At 43.3% G+C, this 19622-nt stretch overlaps 1 protein-coding gene across 8 annotated transcripts in view; it reads right to left on the bottom strand.

The window, feature by feature from the left end:
• Positions 1-19622, bottom strand: part of KDM6A (lysine demethylase 6A) — a 242894-nt gene that overhangs the window by 173135 nt on the left and 50137 nt on the right. Inside the window, exons 1-2 of one of the 8 annotated variants that reach the window (XM_061627502.1) lie at positions 6876-6921; positions 6126-6499 (exon numbers count right to left, since the gene is read on the bottom strand). The exons of 4 other annotated variants lie outside the window; for them this stretch is intronic. In XM_061627502.1, coding sequence (XP_061483486.1) covers positions 6126-6491 — 366 coding nt within the window. In that variant the 5' untranslated portion in view covers positions 6492-6499; positions 6876-6921. 3 more of the 8 variants (XR_009762780.1, XM_061627499.1, XM_061627501.1) reach the window with 3 other exon arrangements.

The following is a 19622-nucleotide window of genomic DNA, read 5'->3' as shown; positions in this document are numbered from 1 at the left end:
CTTCCCCAGGGCACATTGTACACTCTCAAAACAGAAGAATCTTGGTGTGAGCACTCATGCAACAGGAAACTGTGTTAAGACCAGAAAATAGTTATCCACCATGACAGATGTATCCCAGGTGCAACAACCACCCCCCGAAGTTGCATGGGGGGGGGGATGGAGACAGGGTCTCAGAGTCCATGTTCAAAGAGAAAAGACAGCAACAGATGGTGCATTCTGGCTTCTACTGCTTGACCATACACAAACCATTTGGGACATCATGAAGCAGCCAGACCCATAGCCAATACAAAATCTGGCCACCAGTGAAGTGGACCTTGAGAGATGTCTGACAATACCAAAATGGGGATGAGGAGAAGAAACATATTCTCATCCCAGCTGCACTTCAGGAACCCCACACGGAGTCCAGATTTTACAATGTTGAGGCACGAAGTGCACCAGAGTTAGAGAGAAAGAACCCCAAAGGTAGCAATCAAGGTAAGACCACCAAGTCCATAAACTCAGTAGCTGCCTATCTCCCTTTATAACTACCTAACTACATCCTTAACTAACAGATAAACTATCCTAACACTTCCCGAACTACAGTATTTCAAAGTGTGTGCCTGAACTTTTAGGCATACCCTGGGAAATAATTCCATCACCGTGCTCCTAACATTGTCCCTCAAAAATAAAGTAAAAGCAGCCGTGAACCCCATCACCAGTACTAACTGCGATGATTTCATTCTAACTAGCTTTACTCTCTTTCCATCCTACAGTACAAGAAATAGAAATCAAACACCAACATAATTGCCACCTTTAGCTTTGCTAGCAAAAGAACTTGGACATGCAACCACCACTGCTCTTGTCCCCCATCAAGAATAGGGGCTAGAAGAGGACAACCTTGTCCTGGTGGAGGCAGACCAAGCAGGGGACATGATCCTGACAAATGCACAACATGTCACCTGGGTGAGGAACAACAGAAAGAATGACAGGGTTCAGGTGGCAAAGGTCTTAGTTAAGGCAACCCAAAACACTGGAAACAGGGCTGTGGAGTCCTTCCACGAGTTAAATGGGAGAGAGGCATAGAATGGATATTGGACTGTACTGCTTTAAGGTGGTCTTGCAAAACACATTTTGGAAGGAAAACAAACTGTAGCAGATGCTATCACAACACCAATGAGGAATTCTGATGCCTCATTCAAGCAGCATATGGCCCTTAGGACACAGCTAATAGAGACAGACATCTGTACGAGAGAATTGCTGATAGATTGAAAGGCAGACACAAACAGGTACCACCACCATGCCCTCCCCCCAAATGTACTAGCTTACCCAAGTGCTCCTCAGTACATGGGTGAACCATTCCATGGTTTTCAACAGCAAGCTGCACCGTATCCCACCCAGCACACCCCACCCAAAATGAATCAGCACTTACAAGGTCAGCATACTCCTCTCTCCCAAACTAGTGTCTGCAAACACCCCCAAGGAGTATACCGGGAAAAAGCAGGATGAGTTTAATTTTATTTAAATTAATTTTATTTAAATTTATATCCCGCCCTTCCTCCCAGAAGGAGCCCAGGGTGGCAAACACACACTCAAAAACATCTTAAAAACAAGCTTTAAAATATAGTACAACAAAACATCTTTTAAAAAAATATTTAAAACCAGCTTTAAAACCATCTTTAAAAACAATTCCAACACAAGCGCACACTGGGATAAGGTCTCTACTTAAAAGGCTTGTTGAAAGAGGAAGGTCTTCAGTAGGCCAAAAAGATAACAGAGATGGTGTCTGTCTAATATTTAAGGGGAAGGAATTCCAAAGGGTAGATGCCACTACACTAAAGGTCCACTTCCTATGTTGTGCAGAACAGACCTCCTGATAAGATGGTATCTGCAGAAGGCCCCCACCTGCACAGCACAGTGATCAACTGGGTATATAAAGGGTAAAACAATCTTTCAGGTATCCTGGTCCCAAAACCAGAACCTTGAACTTGGCCCAGTAGCTAACGGGCAGCCAAAACAATTCCTTCAGCAGCGAGGTGACATGTTGGCGATACCTTACCTCAGTGAGCAGTTGTGCTGCCCATTTGCACAAGCTGCTGCTTCCAGACCAACCTCAAGGGCAGCCCTACATAGACTGCATTACAGTAATCCAGCCTGGAGGTTACAAGTGCTTGGACAACAGTGGTCAGTTGCATACTGTCTCCCTTTAGGACAGCAGTTGTATAAGTCCTCATTAAAATTCAAAACATTTTTGCACTCCATCTCACTCCATTTTGCACTTCAACAATTTATTTCTTGCATCTTTCTCAGATTCTGTGAGAATTGTGAGGAGCATGGGTGCTTATGGGTGGACATCAAAGCACTTACTTGGCACTTATGCTAGCCCTTGTTATGTTTTCATTTTGCCAATCAGAGTGAACTGATATGCATTTTTACAAATAAAAGTTTGAATCAACCATTTGCACCACTTCCCCCTCAATACTGATGAAGAACTGTCCACAGCATTTACCTAGTTAACGATGCAAAAATGAAATGTTTGTAAGGACACTATGCAAGCTATCATTCCCCTAGGTTCCAAAAGCCTTTTCTAACCAGTCCAAGGAGCATGTAATGCATGCCAGGGAAACTGTGTCTTTGTAGGAGAAGCCTACCCCAGAGAGAATAATCTCTCACTGAGCAGTAGAAAGTTGAGAGCAAAAGATTGTTTGCCCCCACACACTTGTACTGGTAAATGTCTACCCCTTCCCCATTATTTTTCCCCAACCCTCACACCCCTATTTCATAAGGGAAAAGCAAATGAATGGTACTTCTGGCAGGAAAAACCTCTGAAAAGTTGTGTAACTTACAAGAATCCTCTTCTTTCCCCCCTTTCTCCCAACTCCCACTTTTCCTTCACCTGTTCAAAATAACTCCTGCCCTGAACTGACTTTTAGTAAGTGGGTCAGAACAGGAAAAGGGGGTATTCCTTTCTTAAGAGGAACTACACCAAACTGTTCAAAGATCTTTAAAATGTGGGTGAAGCGGTCTGCCCAGTAACACACTGGAGAATAGGTCAACCTGGAATGTTGCCATCTTAATAAGATAGCTCAACACAATCTCAGGGTTTGGGCAGCAGCCAGAGGAAGGGGAGAGTTCCTTGGGGGCCTGCGATGATAGACAGGACAACAAGCTAGTAGATGAAGACAAGGAAGAGATTGGGAGGTGGGGTGATCATGGCAGAACACAACTGTTCAGCACCAGGCAAAACTTTATTCACTCTGTGCTGTAATTTTCCTAGTCTGGCAATACACCCCCTGCAGATGGTAGAGCGTAAGTACTTCTGCTTAGACGTAAATCATGTCCTCTTCAACACTCCATCCTCAACACACACTTGCCCATTGCTGTGATGTCAGAGCAGGTGGAGAAAAACCTCAATGCTGCAAAACTATTGGTTCAGTACATCAGCCCATCTTCTGTGCATGCCCACTTTCCTGCCCCTCTAAGCATCCCTGCCTTCTCCTCTCCCCAAACACACAGCAGGATACAACGAGTAGATGCCATCATAGAAAACGTTTAAGGAAGAGGAGGGAATGCACTGAATTAAAAAGAGAACAGTGTCTTTTAAGTCTTTGCAGGAACAAAGATGGAACATCCTGAAGTGTTGAAACTGGATTTTACTGCTGTGCTACACAGCATCCTTGCTGCTGCCAACAAAATAGAGAAGGCAGTAGAAGAGCATCTAAAATTGAGGAACTCCATGGTTAAGTCTCTAAAAGGAGCCTTCAAATACCATCTGGTAGTAAGGGAAAAAATCCCACCACCTGGAAGAAGAACTCGAAGCACACCACTCTAGTCTGCATGGCTTCAGATGGAGCTATGTTATGGCAGTGGAGCTATATATTGCAATGTCCAAATCATCAATGGGTGACCACCTGAACATGGAACTTCATGGCACAGCATAGACAGACCCTGCCATGAACGGAGGTTGTCTGGCTATCTGAGCTGCATGTAGATATTTGGAATGACACTTATTTCTATGTCAAGTTTCAAATCTCCAGGACAACTTTCAACCTTCTAACACAAGAGAAGACACCTGTGCTCTATAATCAGGATACTGGAATGGGGAGAGCAGTGCCTGTGAGAAAGCAGTTGACTAACACTCTAAAAGCTAGTCTTCAATGTGGGCTACTGTTGGAAATGCGAAGTGCCTGTTAAGGCAATGCGTGTGCCAGTGTTGCCCAGGATAAACCAGCTCGAATAGAATAGAGACAACACACTTGGAGTCTTGTAAGATGAATCATTTTACTGATTCAAAAGCACAAAAGCAGTTACACAAGTTCCTCTCTCCTTCTCTTTCGACAATGCACCCCCCCACACCCAGAGACATTTCCAAGGAAATATATAGCCTTGGCAGCAGGCCTGCCAGCTGCAGTCTCCGCTTTGCTCCGCGGCCTTGGACTCTAGAGTGTGCTTTTAACTCTTTCCATGTCTTTTGGAACAAGTGCACATCACAGCACCCAACACTCCCCCACCTTCCAAACAGACATGGCCTTTATACATTTGTTCTGTTTCCCATGTACATTTACATTTTACATTCTTACAGTTTTACAGTTTACATTTCTCTTTTCATTTGTCTTCTTACATTGCCACAGTTTTATCATTTCACATTACACATTCCCATTCTTGCATGTATGTCTTTATTCCATCAGTCAACACATCAGTCAGCATTTATTTTTGGTTTGAAACACGTAAGATATAACGTTTCCTCCTTTGTCATGCTTTCTGGTACCTCTGTATACCCTGTATACCCATGCATGTCATTATGTGTTTGTATGCAACTGACTTGAAACCTGTCTGGCGGTTTCCCTAGATTAGATCTCTCAGACCTTCTCAACACAATTTCTGGTTTGGGGCTGCTGTGTGTTTCTGGCCTAACAAGAGCATGTTCCTCTTCTTCTTGTTTCACTGTTTGCTCTTCTTGTTCAGTGCTATTGTGTGTGTGCTTCAGCTCAACCGACACAGATTTATCCCAGTCCTCCTCCTGAGCTTTGACACTTCGGCTGAATACTACCCTTTTCTCCTGTGGAAGCCAAATGCGGTAATAGACATTCTGAAAACCCATTATGATTCCCTTCTGGGCCCTGGGTGCTAATTTCCCCCTACGCTTTCCCTTGGGGACGTGAACCCAGCATTTTGCACCAAACTTTAGAATGTGCTGGAGCTTAGGTTTCTTTCCATACATCTTCTCATAGGGCGTCATGTTTATAGCACTGTGGAACAATCTGTTTTGGATGTGTGTTGCATATAATATGCATTCTCCCCAGAATGCATTTGTCAGATTAGCATCTCTAATCATTGCCCTTGTGGCGTCCTGCAAGGACCTGTTTTTTCTCTCCGCCAGACCGTTCTGATACGGGAAAAATGGCGCAGTTAAAGCATGTTTAATCCCATTTCTCTCCAAATATTGCGCCAAGGACTTACTGGTAAACTCTCCCCCTTGGTCTGATCTGATTTGTTGTATGCACATGCCATATTGTACCTTCACTTTCTGTATGAACTTTTTCAGCTTCCCTTCTGCTTCGTTCTTTGAATGCAATAGGTAAACTGTACTATATCTCGTGTATTCATCAACAATGACCAAGAAATATCTGGCTCCACCCTGTGACCCCTGAAATGGTCCTGCCAGGTCTATATGAATTGTTTGGTATGGTTTACTTGTGTGACTCTCAGCTTCCTTCTGTTTGGGAGCCACTGTTGCCTTTGTCTGTTTACAGATCTCGCAATCAACATATTTCTCACATGTCCTTAACATAACATCATTGCTCAAGGTAGGCAACTTCTTAATTGCTTCATAATTGGCATGCCCTAGCCTCCTATGCCAGGAGTGTATGTAACTATCATGTGGCTTCTGGTTTGAAAACATCATTACATTTTCCTTGTCAGTAGGGTTTAGTTTTACATAAAACAGGGAATCAATCCCTGAGAAACCCTCTCAAGCATACTTTCTCCCCTGCTCGCAGCTCACACATTTTGTTTCTGAATATAACAGTAAACCCCATGGCATTTAGTTTAGACACAGACAGAATATTACATTTGATGTCTGGCACGTACAAAACATCTGTCATTATAGTATCTAAAGCACATATTTTCACTGTCCCCTTGGCTTGTACCTGTTTGCGCGTTCCGTCAGCCAACGTAACGTCCGATGTTGCTGGAACCATTGTTCTGAACAGAGTCTTATCTTTGATTAGGGTGTGTGAAGCCCCCGAATCAATTAGCCAATTACTTTCGTGTTCACAGTCTCTGTCTTTATTTTCTCCTCCGTCAGCTTTCACTAGCTGCACTTGCGATGGCTTTCCTCTTTGCCTTTTCTGCCGCAACTCACAGTCCCTTTGAAGATGAGTTAATGACCCACCTCGATAGCATGCCTTTGTTCCAAACGACCTGCCATTTAACTCAGTCCTGTCACTTCTTCTTTCTGGCTTTTCTTTTCTCTCCTGTTCTTTAGCCTCCTGACGCCTCTCCCATTGCTGCATCAATTTGCCTGTCACATAAGGGAGCGATAAATCCATTTCAGGCAGCGCTTCAAGAAAGCTTATCAGATTGTCCCATGAAGAATTTAACGTTGCTAAGATTATATATATTTTCTGTATTTCCGTATACATCACTTCTCTTTCCTGCAACTCAGTGAATAGCTTTGAAATGCAAAACAAATGTTCAGACATTGTGACATCATCTGTAAGCCTTATTTGGTACAACTTTCTGGGCAGGCTTATTCTACTACTCGCTGTTTTATGAACATGAGCTTCGTTCAAAGCTTTCCAAGCCAATTTAACTGTTTGTTTATCCTGCACGAGTAGCAGTTGAGAATCATTTACAGCCAGGATGACATACGATGGAGCACGCTCATCCATCCTTACCCACTGTGCCGGTGGGGGATCCGATGGGGGGTCCTCCGTTACGACTCTCCACAAATCTTCCTTTGTGAGAAACGCCTGCATTCTCAGCCTCCAGTTTAGGTAATTTGTTTCGTTCAGGCGCTCCAGTGGCATTCCTTGCGAAAGTGAAACTGCCATTTTCACAGACACTGCTTCACTGTGTCTCACCGAAAACTCCGTCAGCAGCTTTTCCGCAGCCGATTTCTCCGAACTCCAGTCCACTTCCACTGGACATCCTGCACTGGTTTACACTGGTTTAACTGGGCAATCTGGGCAAACTGGGCAAACTGGGCCCATAGCCCTTTGTTGGAATTGTGAAGTGCCTGTTAAGGCAATGCGTGTGCCAGTGTTGCCCAGGATAAACCAGCTCGAATAGAATAGAGACAACACACTTGGAGTCTTGTAAGATGAATCATTTTACTGATTCAAAAGCACAAAAGCAGTTACACAAGTTCCTCTCTCCTTCACTTTCGACAATGCACCCCCCACACCCAGAGACGTTTCCAAGGAAATATATAGCCTTGGCAGCAGGCCTGCCAGCTGCAGTCTCCGCTTTGCTCCGCGGCCTTGGACTCTAGAGTGTGCTTTTAACTCTTTCCATGTCTTTTGGAACAAGTGCACATCACAGCACCCAACAGCTACTTGTCCACAAGCATCACCTTTGGGGTGGAAACACCAACAACTTACTAGATCTTCAGAGAGACTGTGTACTAAACAAATTAAGAACATAAGAAGAGACTGCTGGATGAGGCCAGTAGCCCATCTAGTTCAGCATCCTCTTCTCACAGTGGCCAACCAGATGCCCATGGGAAGCCCACAAGCAAGCCCCGAGTGCAAGAGCACTCTGCCCTTCTGCAGCTTCCAGCAAGTGGTTTTCAGAAGCATACTGCATCTGACTATAGTGGCAGAGCACAGCCATCATGGCTAATAGCCATCGATAGCCTTATCCTCCATGAATTTGTCTAATCTTCTTTTAAAGCCATCCAAGTTGGTGGCCATCACTGCCTCCAGTGAAGCGAATTCCACAGTTTAACTATGCGCCGAGTGAAGTACTTTCTTTTTTCTCTCCTGAATCTTCCAACATTCAGCTTCACTGAACGTCCACAAGTTTCAGTGTTGAGAGAGGAAGAAAAATTCTCTATTCACTTTTTCCATGCCAAACGTAATTTTATACACTACTATCATATAGCCTCTGACACGCCTTTCCTCTACAAAATAAAAAGCCCCAAATGCTGCAACCTTTCCTCGTAAGGGAGTTGCTCCATCCCCTTGATCATTCTGGTTGCCCTTCCTGGAACCTTTTATAACTCTTCATCTTTTTTGAAGCGAGATGACCAGAACTGTACATAGTATTCGAAATGCAACTGCAATGTAGATTTATACAACAGCATTATGGTATCACAGCAGTTTTATTTTAAATACCTTTCCTAATAATCCCTACAATGAAATCTGCCTTTTTCACAGCTGCTGCACACTGGATCAACACTTCCACTGAGCTATTCACTGCAACTCGAAGGTCTCGTTCCTGGTCAGTCTCTGCCAATTCAAACCCCATGAGCGTATATGTGATTTTTTTTTTACTCCAATATGCATAACTTTACACTTGTTTATATTGAATTTCATTTGCCATTTTAGCACCTCTGAATACTGCTTACCATGAAAACCCTATTCATAGGGTCGCCATAAGTCGGAAACGACTTGAAGGCATTCCGTCTGTCACTCATTTTGGAGAGGTCTTTTTTGAGCTCTTCGCATTCTCTTTTTATTTTAACAATTTGGTAGCATCAGCAAACTTGGCCATCTCACTGCTCACCCCTAACTCTAGATTTTAAATGAACACGTTTAAACACACCAATCCCAATACCGAACCTTGTGGGACTCTACTTTCTACAGCCTCCACTGGGGAACTGTCCATTTATTCCTACTCCCTGCTTCCTGCTACTGAACCAATCCCTGAGTACACCATGTCCACTGGATCACCTCTACCTATATGCTTGATACTCTCAAAGATTTCTAATAGGTTAGTGAAAAAGGACTTTCCCTTGCAGAAGCCATGGAAATTTAAACCAAGAGTAGGAATGTTGAATAATCAACTGAGGAACACACTGACTGGCCGAGATGCAATAAAAGGAAGATGGAAGCAATACAATGAAGAACTCTATAAAATAGATGCCAGGATGACAGATTCATTAACAGAGGAACCGTATGATGAAGAACCAGAAATTTTAGAATGGGAGGTGAAAGCTGTTCTTCAAATACTTGGAAGAAATAAATCACCAGGAATAGATGGCATACCAATAGAGTTGCTACAACCTACCAAGACCGAATCTGTCCAAATTTTGACAAAAATCTGTCAAGAAATATGGAAAACTAAACAATGGCCCACAGACTGGAAGCGTTCCATATACATCCCAATTCCAAAGAAAAGGGATCCCAGGGAATGCAGTAATTATCAAACTATTGCCTTAATATCCCATACAAGTAAAGTAATGCTCAAGATTCTACAACAAAGTCTCTTACCATATATGGAGCAAGAAATGCCAGATGTCCAAGCTGGATTTAGAAAGGGAAGAGGCACCAGAGATCATATTGCAAACATACGTTGGATAATGGAACGGACCAAGGAATTTCAGAAGAAAATCACCCTGTGCTTTATAGATTACAGCAAAGCCTTTGACTGTGTAGATCATGAAAACCGATGGAATGCTTTAAAAGAAATGGGGGTGCCACAGCATCTGATTGTCCTGATGCGCAACCTGTACTCTGTACAAGAGGCTACTGTAAGGACAGAATATGGAGAAACCAATTGGTTCCCCATCGGAAAGGGTGTGAGACGGGTGTATTTTATCACCCTATTTATTTAATCTATACGCAGAACATATCATACAGAAAGCAGGATTGGACCAAGATGAAGGTGTGAAAACTGGAGGGAGAAATACCAGTAATTTAAGATATGCAACGATACCATACTCTTAGCAGAAACCAGTAATGATTTCAAACGAATGCTGATGAAAGTTAAAGAGGAAAGCACAAAAGCAGGACTACAGCTGAACGTCAAAAAGACTAAAGTAATGACAACAGAAAACTTATGCAACTTTACAGTTGACAATGAGGACATTGAACTTGTCAAGGATTATCAATACTTTCGCACAGTCATTAACCAAAATGGAGACAATAGTCAAGAAATCAGAAGGTTAGGACAGGGGAGGGCAGCTGACTAGAAAAGGTCCTCAAATGTAAAGATGTATCATTGAACACTAAAGTCAGGATCATTCAGACCATGGTATTCCCGATCTCCATGTATGGATGTGAAAGTTGGACAGTGAAAAAAGCGGATAAGAGAAAAATCAACTCATTTGAAATGTGGTGTTGGAGAAGAGCTTTGCGGTTACCATGGACTGCGAAAAAAACAAAGAATTGGGTGTTAGAACATATTAAACCAAAACTATCACTAGAAGCTAAAATGATAAAACTGAGGTTATCATACTTTGGACACATCATGAGAAGACATGATTCATTAGAAAAGATAATAATGCTGGGAAAAACAAAAGGGAGTAGAAAAAGAGGAAGGCCAAACAAGAGATGGATTGATTCCATAAAGGAAGCCACAGACCTCAACTTACAAGATCTGCACAGGATGGTTCATAACAGATGCTCTTGGAGGTCACTGATTCATAGGGTCGCCATAAGTCGTAGTCGACTATGAGGCACATAACAACAACAATAATTATACAGCCACAAGAGTGGTTGTATTCTACAGCCAACATGGATGTTTTCCATTTCGCAATGTTAAATTGTAAATAACCCCCATGCCATTCTGATGCATTCCATAAGCTCATTTCAAAACAAAACCTTACAAAACATATAGTCCTCAACTCAGAAACACTTGCTTAACAGCCCTCTAAATTTTCATGGCAATACACAAAACAGTCACAGAGAACCAAGAGTTCAAACTGTAAAAAGCAAGAGAAAAAAAAACAGACCGCTGTCAGACTTTTTTCTGTCAGTGTTCCCATAATCAGTAAGTTGAAATTAATTCAAAATCAGCTATGTTCACAGAGTACCTGCAATCCTATTACCGGCATTGCCCCATACTCTGACGTTCATCTTCTACAGTTTAAAAGTTAAAAAAATGCCTGGCCAGTTTTTAATTAATTTAAGAAATTTACCATTGGAGTCAACGATAAGCTCAGGCATGCTCAGTAAGAATCAGTGTTCCAGAAGCCAGACTCACAGCTGCTTGGCTTGCCTAATCAGGAGGCCACACCCACACCAGATCTTTATTTCACTTGAGACAGTCATGGCTTCCCCAAAGAATCCTGGGAAGTGTAGTTTGTGAAGGGTGCTGAGAGAAGACTCCTATTCCACTGACAGAGCTCCAGTGGCCAGACTGGTTTAATAGTCAGCCACTCTGATTGAAGCTCTGTGAGGGGAACAGAGACATTTCCTAGCAACTCCCAGCACCCATCATTAACTACACTTCCCAGGATTCTTTGACAGAAGCCATGACAGTCCAAAGTGAAATAAAGGCCTGGTGTAAATGTGGACAGGGACAGCTTTGGTTTAAATTTGGGTGGCAGGCTAAATATGCCTGCTGTAGAGTAAAAAGGTGGGGGAACCCCTGAAAAAGTATAATACTATTCACAATGTTCTCCTTTTAGAAAGCAAAGGGGCTTCCCCTCTGCCCAATGCCAACCCACCCAATCTCCTCCCCTCCCCTTTCCCACCCTTCTCTCCTCCCTGCTCCTCCCCCAGGTCAGTTTAATCTATCCTAAAAGCATGATTGCACAGCAGTAAAACCCAATGAACTCAAAAAGCATGCAAATGATCAAACCTGCCCTGCTCTCTTCCTCCCTCTTATCTCCTCCCTCGTCTCTTCCCTCCCCCATCCCCTTCCAATCCCCTCCTTCCCTCTCCTCTCCCTTCTTCCTCCCCTCCCTCTTCTCCTCCTTCTCCCCCCCCCCCATGGTCAGTTTCACCTATCCTAAGCATGATTGCACAGGAGTAAATCCCACTGAACTCAATAAGCATGGAAATGATCAAACCTACCTTTCTGCTCCTCCTCCCCCTCTCTCCTCCCCCACTCCTCCCCCTCTTATTCCTCCCCTCCCCTCTTCCTTCTTCCTCCTCCTCCCCTGCCCACTACAGCCCTCCCTCCCCTTCTCCTCCCCCCATGGTCTGTTTCACCTATCCCCTTCCTCCACTCTGACCTTCCTCGCCTCCCTACCCTTGCCCTTCCTTCTCTTCCCCATTCCATCCCCTGTGGTCAGTTTCACCTATCCTAAGCATGATTGCAGGGGAATAAATCCCACTGAACTCAATAAGCATGCAAATGATCAATCCATTCTCAGCAAACTTGCGCAGGATCCCATTTCTTATCTCCCGGATTAAAAAGCAGGGAAATTCACTAATATGCAAAAAAAACCTTGCGGTTTAAGAATGTACCTATAGCCCACAGATATTTCTACCAAACTTTAAAAAGCAGGGAAATTGGGCAGCTATAGTGAATGCACCAGGGGAGCAGGAGACCTGAACTCCTCTCTGAGATATTGGACTGCCCTACACATTTTTTAAAATGCAAACACAATTTGGGTTGGTCTTTCACAGTCCAATCCACTCCCTGTGTACCTTGGAAGAATTTGGTAACATGTGCCTCTGAGCATATGGTGAGTGATGGCAAAACCTGCAATCAGCCCAAATAACAGAGACAAGATATATGTGTTGGGCTGTGCCTGGCCTGAGAGAGCAGACATCCAAGGCCAGTAGTTGTCATGGTAACGGGAGATAACAGCTTGGGAAAAGGTCTAACTGTTGATGTTATAGTGTCTGTCTTACTTTTGCTTTTGAAGAGGGAAGAAGGGGGAAACTATGCCTTAAGCCTTAATGTCTCAGTAAAGACTCTTAAAACTTTCTCAAGCCTCTGTGAAGTTTCTTGCTCAACTTACCTCCAAAGTAACGTTCGCTGTCACGCAACAACGCTCACACATCAACAGGGTTATGGGCCCAGATCCACAGCGCGTTACACAGGAGTAAGTGGCTGGTCTGAACGGCAGACGGAGATCCAGAGGGCAGCTTGATCGATTGTACCAGACAAAGGTGAGCAGAGATGGCTGCTGTAAACATGTCTGGTGCAGGCTTGCCAATGGAGAGACTTACAGAAAAGAATGGCAGTTGGAGGCCAAGAATGCGTGCTTTGCTGATAAAAGAGGATTTATGGGAAGCTATTGAAGGAACACCCCCAGCACCCCTTTCAGCAGCCTGGATATGGAATGATGTGAGGGCACAGGCGTTTATTACACTGGCTCTATCCGACTCTCAACTGCTACACGTGAGAGATGTTACTAACGCCAAACAGATGTGGGACCGGTTGGAGGGCATCCATGTGCAACAGACCGCGGGATCTAAATTGTGTTTGGCAAGGAAGCTGTATCAGATGCGCTTCACAGGTGAGTGCGACATGAGTGAGCATCTCACGGAATTCAGGCGCTTGTTTGCTGAGTTACAGGATTGTGGAGTTGAGCACTCTGTCCTACAGAAGACCTATTTGATCCTGGCTTCACTCGATGGGAGTTGGAATAATTTTGTTATGGGAATTGAAGCCATGCCTGACGGTGGCCTGAACGTTGAATTTATTGAGGAAAAATTGACCCAGGAATGGCAGCGGAGGCAGGAGAAGAAAAGTGCCGAGCCGAAGGAGGCTGTCGGAAGCAAGCAGGATTACAAGCAGGAGCAGCAGCGGCTAAAGGCTTGTTATGTCTGCGGGGCTCGTGGGCATCTCCAGAGAGACTGTGCAGTCAAGTGAAACTCCAGAGAAGGTAGCTGGAAACAGGGAAGTGTGAACTTTGTTTGTAAACAGAAGCCTCAAGATTTGGGACAAATTGACTGGATTCTTGACAGTGGTGCGTCCCATGTATTAATTACAGACAGGAGTTTGTTTTACACTTCAGAAGACGTGCAGGACTTTGTTCAACTAGCGGATGGATCGCGGAAAAATGTGGAGGCTCGAGGACTGGTGAGATTTGATAAGCTTGGAATACTGTCAGATTGTTTGTTTGTACCAGAACTGTCTCATAACATGTTGTCTGTGAGAAAACTGACCAGTTGTGGGTTTTCAGTGTTGTTTGACAGAGACAAATGTTATGTAATGAGAGGAGATGAAGTGTGCATGCAGGGAAGCCTTAATGATTCACAGTTTGTAATAAAGAGCAGTCAAGCAGGGTGTGCTGTGTTAAATGCTGAGGCACAGACACATCAGGGCTGCGTCCATGATTGGCATCAGAGGCTGGGGCATGCAAACTTTGACACGATTAAGAAAACCCCTATGCATAGTGAAAACATGTGGTTAAAAGACTGTGGGCAGCTAATGGATTGTGATGCTTGCCATAAAGCAAAAATGACAATTGCACCCATAAACCGAGAGACTGAAAGGACCACAACAGCTCCCTACCAGCTAGTTCATGTTGATTTATCAGGGCCAATAAAAAGTTCACGTGGAGGTGCGAGATTCTTTATGGTGCTTGATGATTTTACGAGATTTTGTCATGTTTTTCTGCTCAAGCAGAAAAGTGAAGCTGAGCAGAAGCTGAAACTGTTCATTAAGAGAATCGAAACTCAACATGGCACCATGGTGGGGGCTATACGCTCAGACCAGGGAGGGGAATTCACAAGCAAAGCATTGAGTGACTTCCTCGAGAGTAAGGGAATACGCCAAAGTTTCACAGCTCCTTATTCTCCGTTTTCTAACGGGACCGCAGAGAGAAAAAACAGGGTGCTTCAGGAAGCAATGAGAGCCATGCTAATGGATTCCAGTTTAGGGAACTCCTTCTGGGCAGAGGCAATTCTGTATGCGAATTACATTCACAACCGGGCGTTACATAGTGCTATTAAAATGTCACCCTACGAGAAGCTCACTGGGAGAAAGCCGAAAGTGCAACACATTCAGAAATTCGGGGCACGTTGTTGGGTACACATACCGCAAAACAGGAGAAGTGGCAAACTTGCACCCAGAGCACAACAGGGTTTTGTTCTGGGGTTTCAGAATGCATATTTCAGAGTTTGGATACCAGAAACACAGCAATTAGTTCTGAGCAGAAGCATTAAAGTCTCAGAAAAGCCTTGGGATCAAAGGCAAACAGTCATTCTTACAGGGTCAGCTGACACACAACCACAAACACAAGCACAAACATTTAAACCAAATCTAGATGTAAAGGTGGAGGGGACACAAATTCCTCTCAGGGATGCATTAAATGAACTCATTTGTGGGAAACGTAGAAATAAGAAACGCAAGGCTGAAGAAATGGAATTTCCTGAGCAAGCTGTGCCAAGCACCAGCTCAAACAGGGGGGCTGGGAGAGCAGAAGCTCTAGTGCCTTTGAGACGTTCTGAGAGATCCAACATTGGCAAACCGCCTGGAAGATTTACTGTGGGTTTAATAACCAGTCCTGGAATGCATAAAGAGGTTGAGATGGATCCTGAGACACTGTATCTGACTTGTGTTCAGCCGAAGTTTGATTGAATAAAGTTTTAGCTAGATGTCCTGAAATGTACTGAACTGTAAACTGAATCTGTATGATGCAATGTATTGAAATGTATTGCAAGATGTATTGTAGAAATGTATTATGGTTATTGTTGTAATGAATTGCAGACGTGATGGGAAAAAAGGGGGGAATGTTGACCATTGTACTGTACTGTCACTGAGTGTTTTTCCATCAAGTCTGAAAGTCTGGAAAGTTACAAGAAGTGTCTGGAGAAGCAGCCTTATCTGCTGTGCCTGGCCTGAGAGAGCAGACATCCAAGGCCAGTAGTTGTCATGGTAACGGGAGATAACAGCTTGGGAAAAGGTCTAACTGTTGATGTTATAGTGTCTGTCTTACTTTTGCTTTTGAAGAGGGAAGAAGGGGGGGAACTATGCCTTAAGCCTTAATGTCTCAGTAAAGACTCTTAAAACTTTCTCAAGCCTCTGTGAAGTTTCTTGCTCAACTTAACTCCAAAGTAACGTTCGCTATCACACAACAACGCTCACACATCAACAATTTTAGCACGGAGGAAGCAACAATATTAAGACAGTTGATAGAGTTCAGATGGTCGCTTTAAATATGTGTGATTTACTTTGCAATTTTAGTAAAGTTTCCTATAGTACATCATTTTTTTTGCTTCTGTTTCTGTGAATATGTGAAGTACAGCAACACTTTGCAACATTAAAAAAACTCCAAAAACAATTGTGGAATAATGGCACTGACTATTCTGCAGAATAGATTCCAGTGGACATGAGGAGTGTCTCAGTTTGCACAAGTGGGAGGTGAAATACATTCTAGCAAAATTCTATGTGTGCTCTATGTTTTTAATTGACCATGCCCACCTTTGCTTAAGTGGAGTGGTTTAAGCATAGCAAGCTGAAAACATGCAACTTGAGCAGGACAAGTTTGTTTTCCCCAACAGCTAGAGTCATTGCTTAAGTAGCAACATCTTGTAATCAGTCTGATTTTACATCAAACTGCAGTTTCAGATTCAACTGTTAATGCACCCAAAATAGAAATAGAGCACGACCTCCAGTTTGAAACACAAAAGGCTGTCTTCACTATCATATGACATTGACCAATACAAAGGCTTTGAAATTAATAAAAATAAATTTGACACAGATTTCTAGGATGAATAATGAGAAAAATATAATTTTCTAGGTTAGATTCTCTGTAGAAACAGGAGTAACATACGAAAGAAGCAAAGTAAGAAGAACACCAACAAACATACAAAAATGTCATTCACCATCTTTGGAGATGGCAGGTATTACTACCACTCACTATATCCTCAGAGGCACATGTTACAAATTCTTCCAAGCTACACAGGAAGTGGATTGGACTGTGAAAGACCAACCCAAATTCTGTCTGCATTTTGACAAATGTGTAGAGCAATACAATATCTCAGAGGTCAGGTCTCCTGCTCCCTTGGTGCGTTCACTATAACTGCCCAATTTCCCTGCTTTTTAGATAGAAATATCTGTGGGCTATAGGTACTTTCTTAAACCGCAAGGTTTTTTGCCTGTTAGTGAATACTTTCTAACAGTTTTCCCAGGACAGACATTAAGGTAACAGGCCTGTAATTTCCAGGATCCCCCCTGGATCCCTTTTTAAAAATTGGTGTTACATTGGCCACTTTGGACTTTGTCTTTCATCTTACCAATCCCCTCATTTTGGGGAAGTTTCCTCTTTCAAAGTCAAATATGACTGTGTTGGATTTTTTTGGCAATTGGCCATTTACATGTATGTTTAATTTAATAGCACTATGGTCATGGTTCCCAATCGATTCAACAACACTTACATCTCGCACCAGGTCCTGGGTGCCACTTAAGATTAAGTCCCAGGTCGCCTCACTTCATAACTAACTCTTCTAGGGCACAGTCATTTCGGGTATCTAGAAATTTTGCTTCTTTGTTGTGATTGGAACACGTATTTAGCCAGTCTATGTCAGGGTAGTTAAAGTCACTTATTGCTACAACATTTTCCATTTTGGATTTTTCCTCGATTTCATTTCTCATCTCATGATCTACCTCAGCATTTTGATCAAGGGAATGATAAAACATCCCCAGTACTAGGTTACTCTTGAGGTGCCGTATCACCACCCACAATAATTCTGGGGAGCAGTCTGCCTCTTTTATTTATTTATTATTTATTTATTACATTTATATACCTCCCCATAGCCCACGCCCTCTGGGCAGTTTACAGCAATCAAAAACATTAAAAACAAATATACAAATTTTAAAACACAAAAAACAATTTAAAAACACTATTTTAAGAAAATTAAAAAGCAATTTAAAAACACATGCTAAAATGGGGTTTCCAGCATACTGGATTCAGTGCCCTCTTTCACGCATAGAGAGGACCACCTCCAATGTATCCTTCCCTGTCCTCCGAAATAGTTTACATCCAGGGATAAACATGTCCCCACTGGTTTTCTCTGTTCCACGAGGTTTCTGTTATGCTCACTGAATCAATGCTGTCCTCTAAGACCAACCACTCCAGTTCTCCCATTTTGGTTTGGAGGCTTCTAGCATCAACATATAGACTCTTAACAAAAGAAACAATGTAAATACAACTAAAAATCAGTATCAATATTTAATGTGGTCATGCTGCAGACCACCTGAATGACGCGCATGGTGGGAACCTCTGTTATAAAGGTCAGGAGCAAAAGAAAAGTTCTCAAAGGCTTCTATGAGCTAGGTTACCTGTGGTAATGGTGCATTGGATTCATCCCACATCCAAATTTTGTTTGCAGACTACCGCAGTCCAGAGTTCTACAGCCACAAGTACTTCTACAGCATGGTTCTGCAAGTGGATGCCAAGGGCAGCTTCATGCAAGTGTCTGCTAGCATTTCAGAGAGGAACCACAATACAGCTGTTTTCTGAACAATAAGCTGCCAATAAGCTGAAGGCTGGCACCTACTTCCCTAGGTCAGGAGTGCTTGTCAGCGATGTTCCCATGCACTCCCTCATCCTCACCTACTAGGTGCTCACCTTGCAACCATGTCTAATGGCTTCTTACAAGTCTACATAGGTTAGTGTGGAACATAACTTCAACTACTACCTTAGCAGAGCCCAGCTACCCATGGAGACAGACTTTGGACATTTAAAGTGAAGATGGAGATTCATTACACCTTGTTGGATGCTGAAGACCACCTTGTGGCAGACATCATCGTGACCTGCTACTGTCCGGCACAACATCTGCAAGACAAGGAGAGATGTCCTCAAAGAGAACTCAACCTGCCCGGCCCTGGAGAGAAGATGGATGCAGTTCCTGGGAGTGGACACCTCAACACCAACACCTTTCCATTCATTCAGTGGCAAGGACAGGCAGGCTGCTTTTATGTATAGGCAAATCCACAGTGCTGTCTCCCAATTCATCTGGGACCACTACCTACACTTCCCCCTGCCAAGATATAGGAGACTACTAACTGTGTTCCATACATGTAATCAAGTGTATTTTAATGGATTTATCAGCAGGGTGGGATGGATTTTTCCCAGGGAATCTATCCTGCAGAGGGTCTTAAAGTAAAAATCCTCAGCTGTTTAGGTGACCATGGTGGGGAAAGTGAAGATATATTTCACAGATACTTCTCCAATGGTTCTTCTCGCCTGATTATTTTACCCTGCACAGGCTACAGTTTTGTGGGGCAAAAGGGGAAGAAATGTGTGTGTGTGTGGGGGGGAGAGATATGCATTTTCTTTTAAAGCAGCAAAGAGAAAGGAGGAAGGGGAGAATTTATGACTTTCGCATGTGTGGTTAAACTTACTGCAGCCAAAGCTTAAGGGATGCAGTGAGAGAGTTAATTCTGTTCGTGATTGAGAAAAGGAACAAAGAAGAGTGATGGAAGAAATCACAACTATCACATGAGAAGCAAAGACCTGCCAGCTTTGTGTGTCTGTCCAGCCAGCCAATAGCAAGTGGGCTGGTGATGCTGCCAAGTGCCATGAGATTTCCCAAGAAAATGCCATGAAGTTTCCCCGCCCAGCACATCCGCCCAGCCAGCCAATAGCAAGCAGGCTGGTGATACCACTGACACACTGAGTACTGCCCAGAAAAGGGTGCCACAAAGGCCACTGGGATAATAAGCAAAAGCCATGGAGAAGTTGACACAGAGATTAATTCAGATAAGTTCAGCTGTAAAGTAACTCCTCTTTAACAAAGGTTTATAGACTACAGTTTACATTAATTATGGCTTAGAGTGTTGTCCAAATA

This window comes from Rhineura floridana, chromosome 5 (assembly GCF_030035675.1).
Source record: "Rhineura floridana isolate rRhiFlo1 chromosome 5, rRhiFlo1.hap2, whole genome shotgun sequence".
NCBI lineage: Eukaryota > Metazoa > Chordata > Lepidosauria > Squamata > Rhineuridae > Rhineura > Rhineura floridana.
Note: the sequence above shows the minus strand (reverse complement) of the source record. Positions and strands in the feature narration are given on the sequence as shown.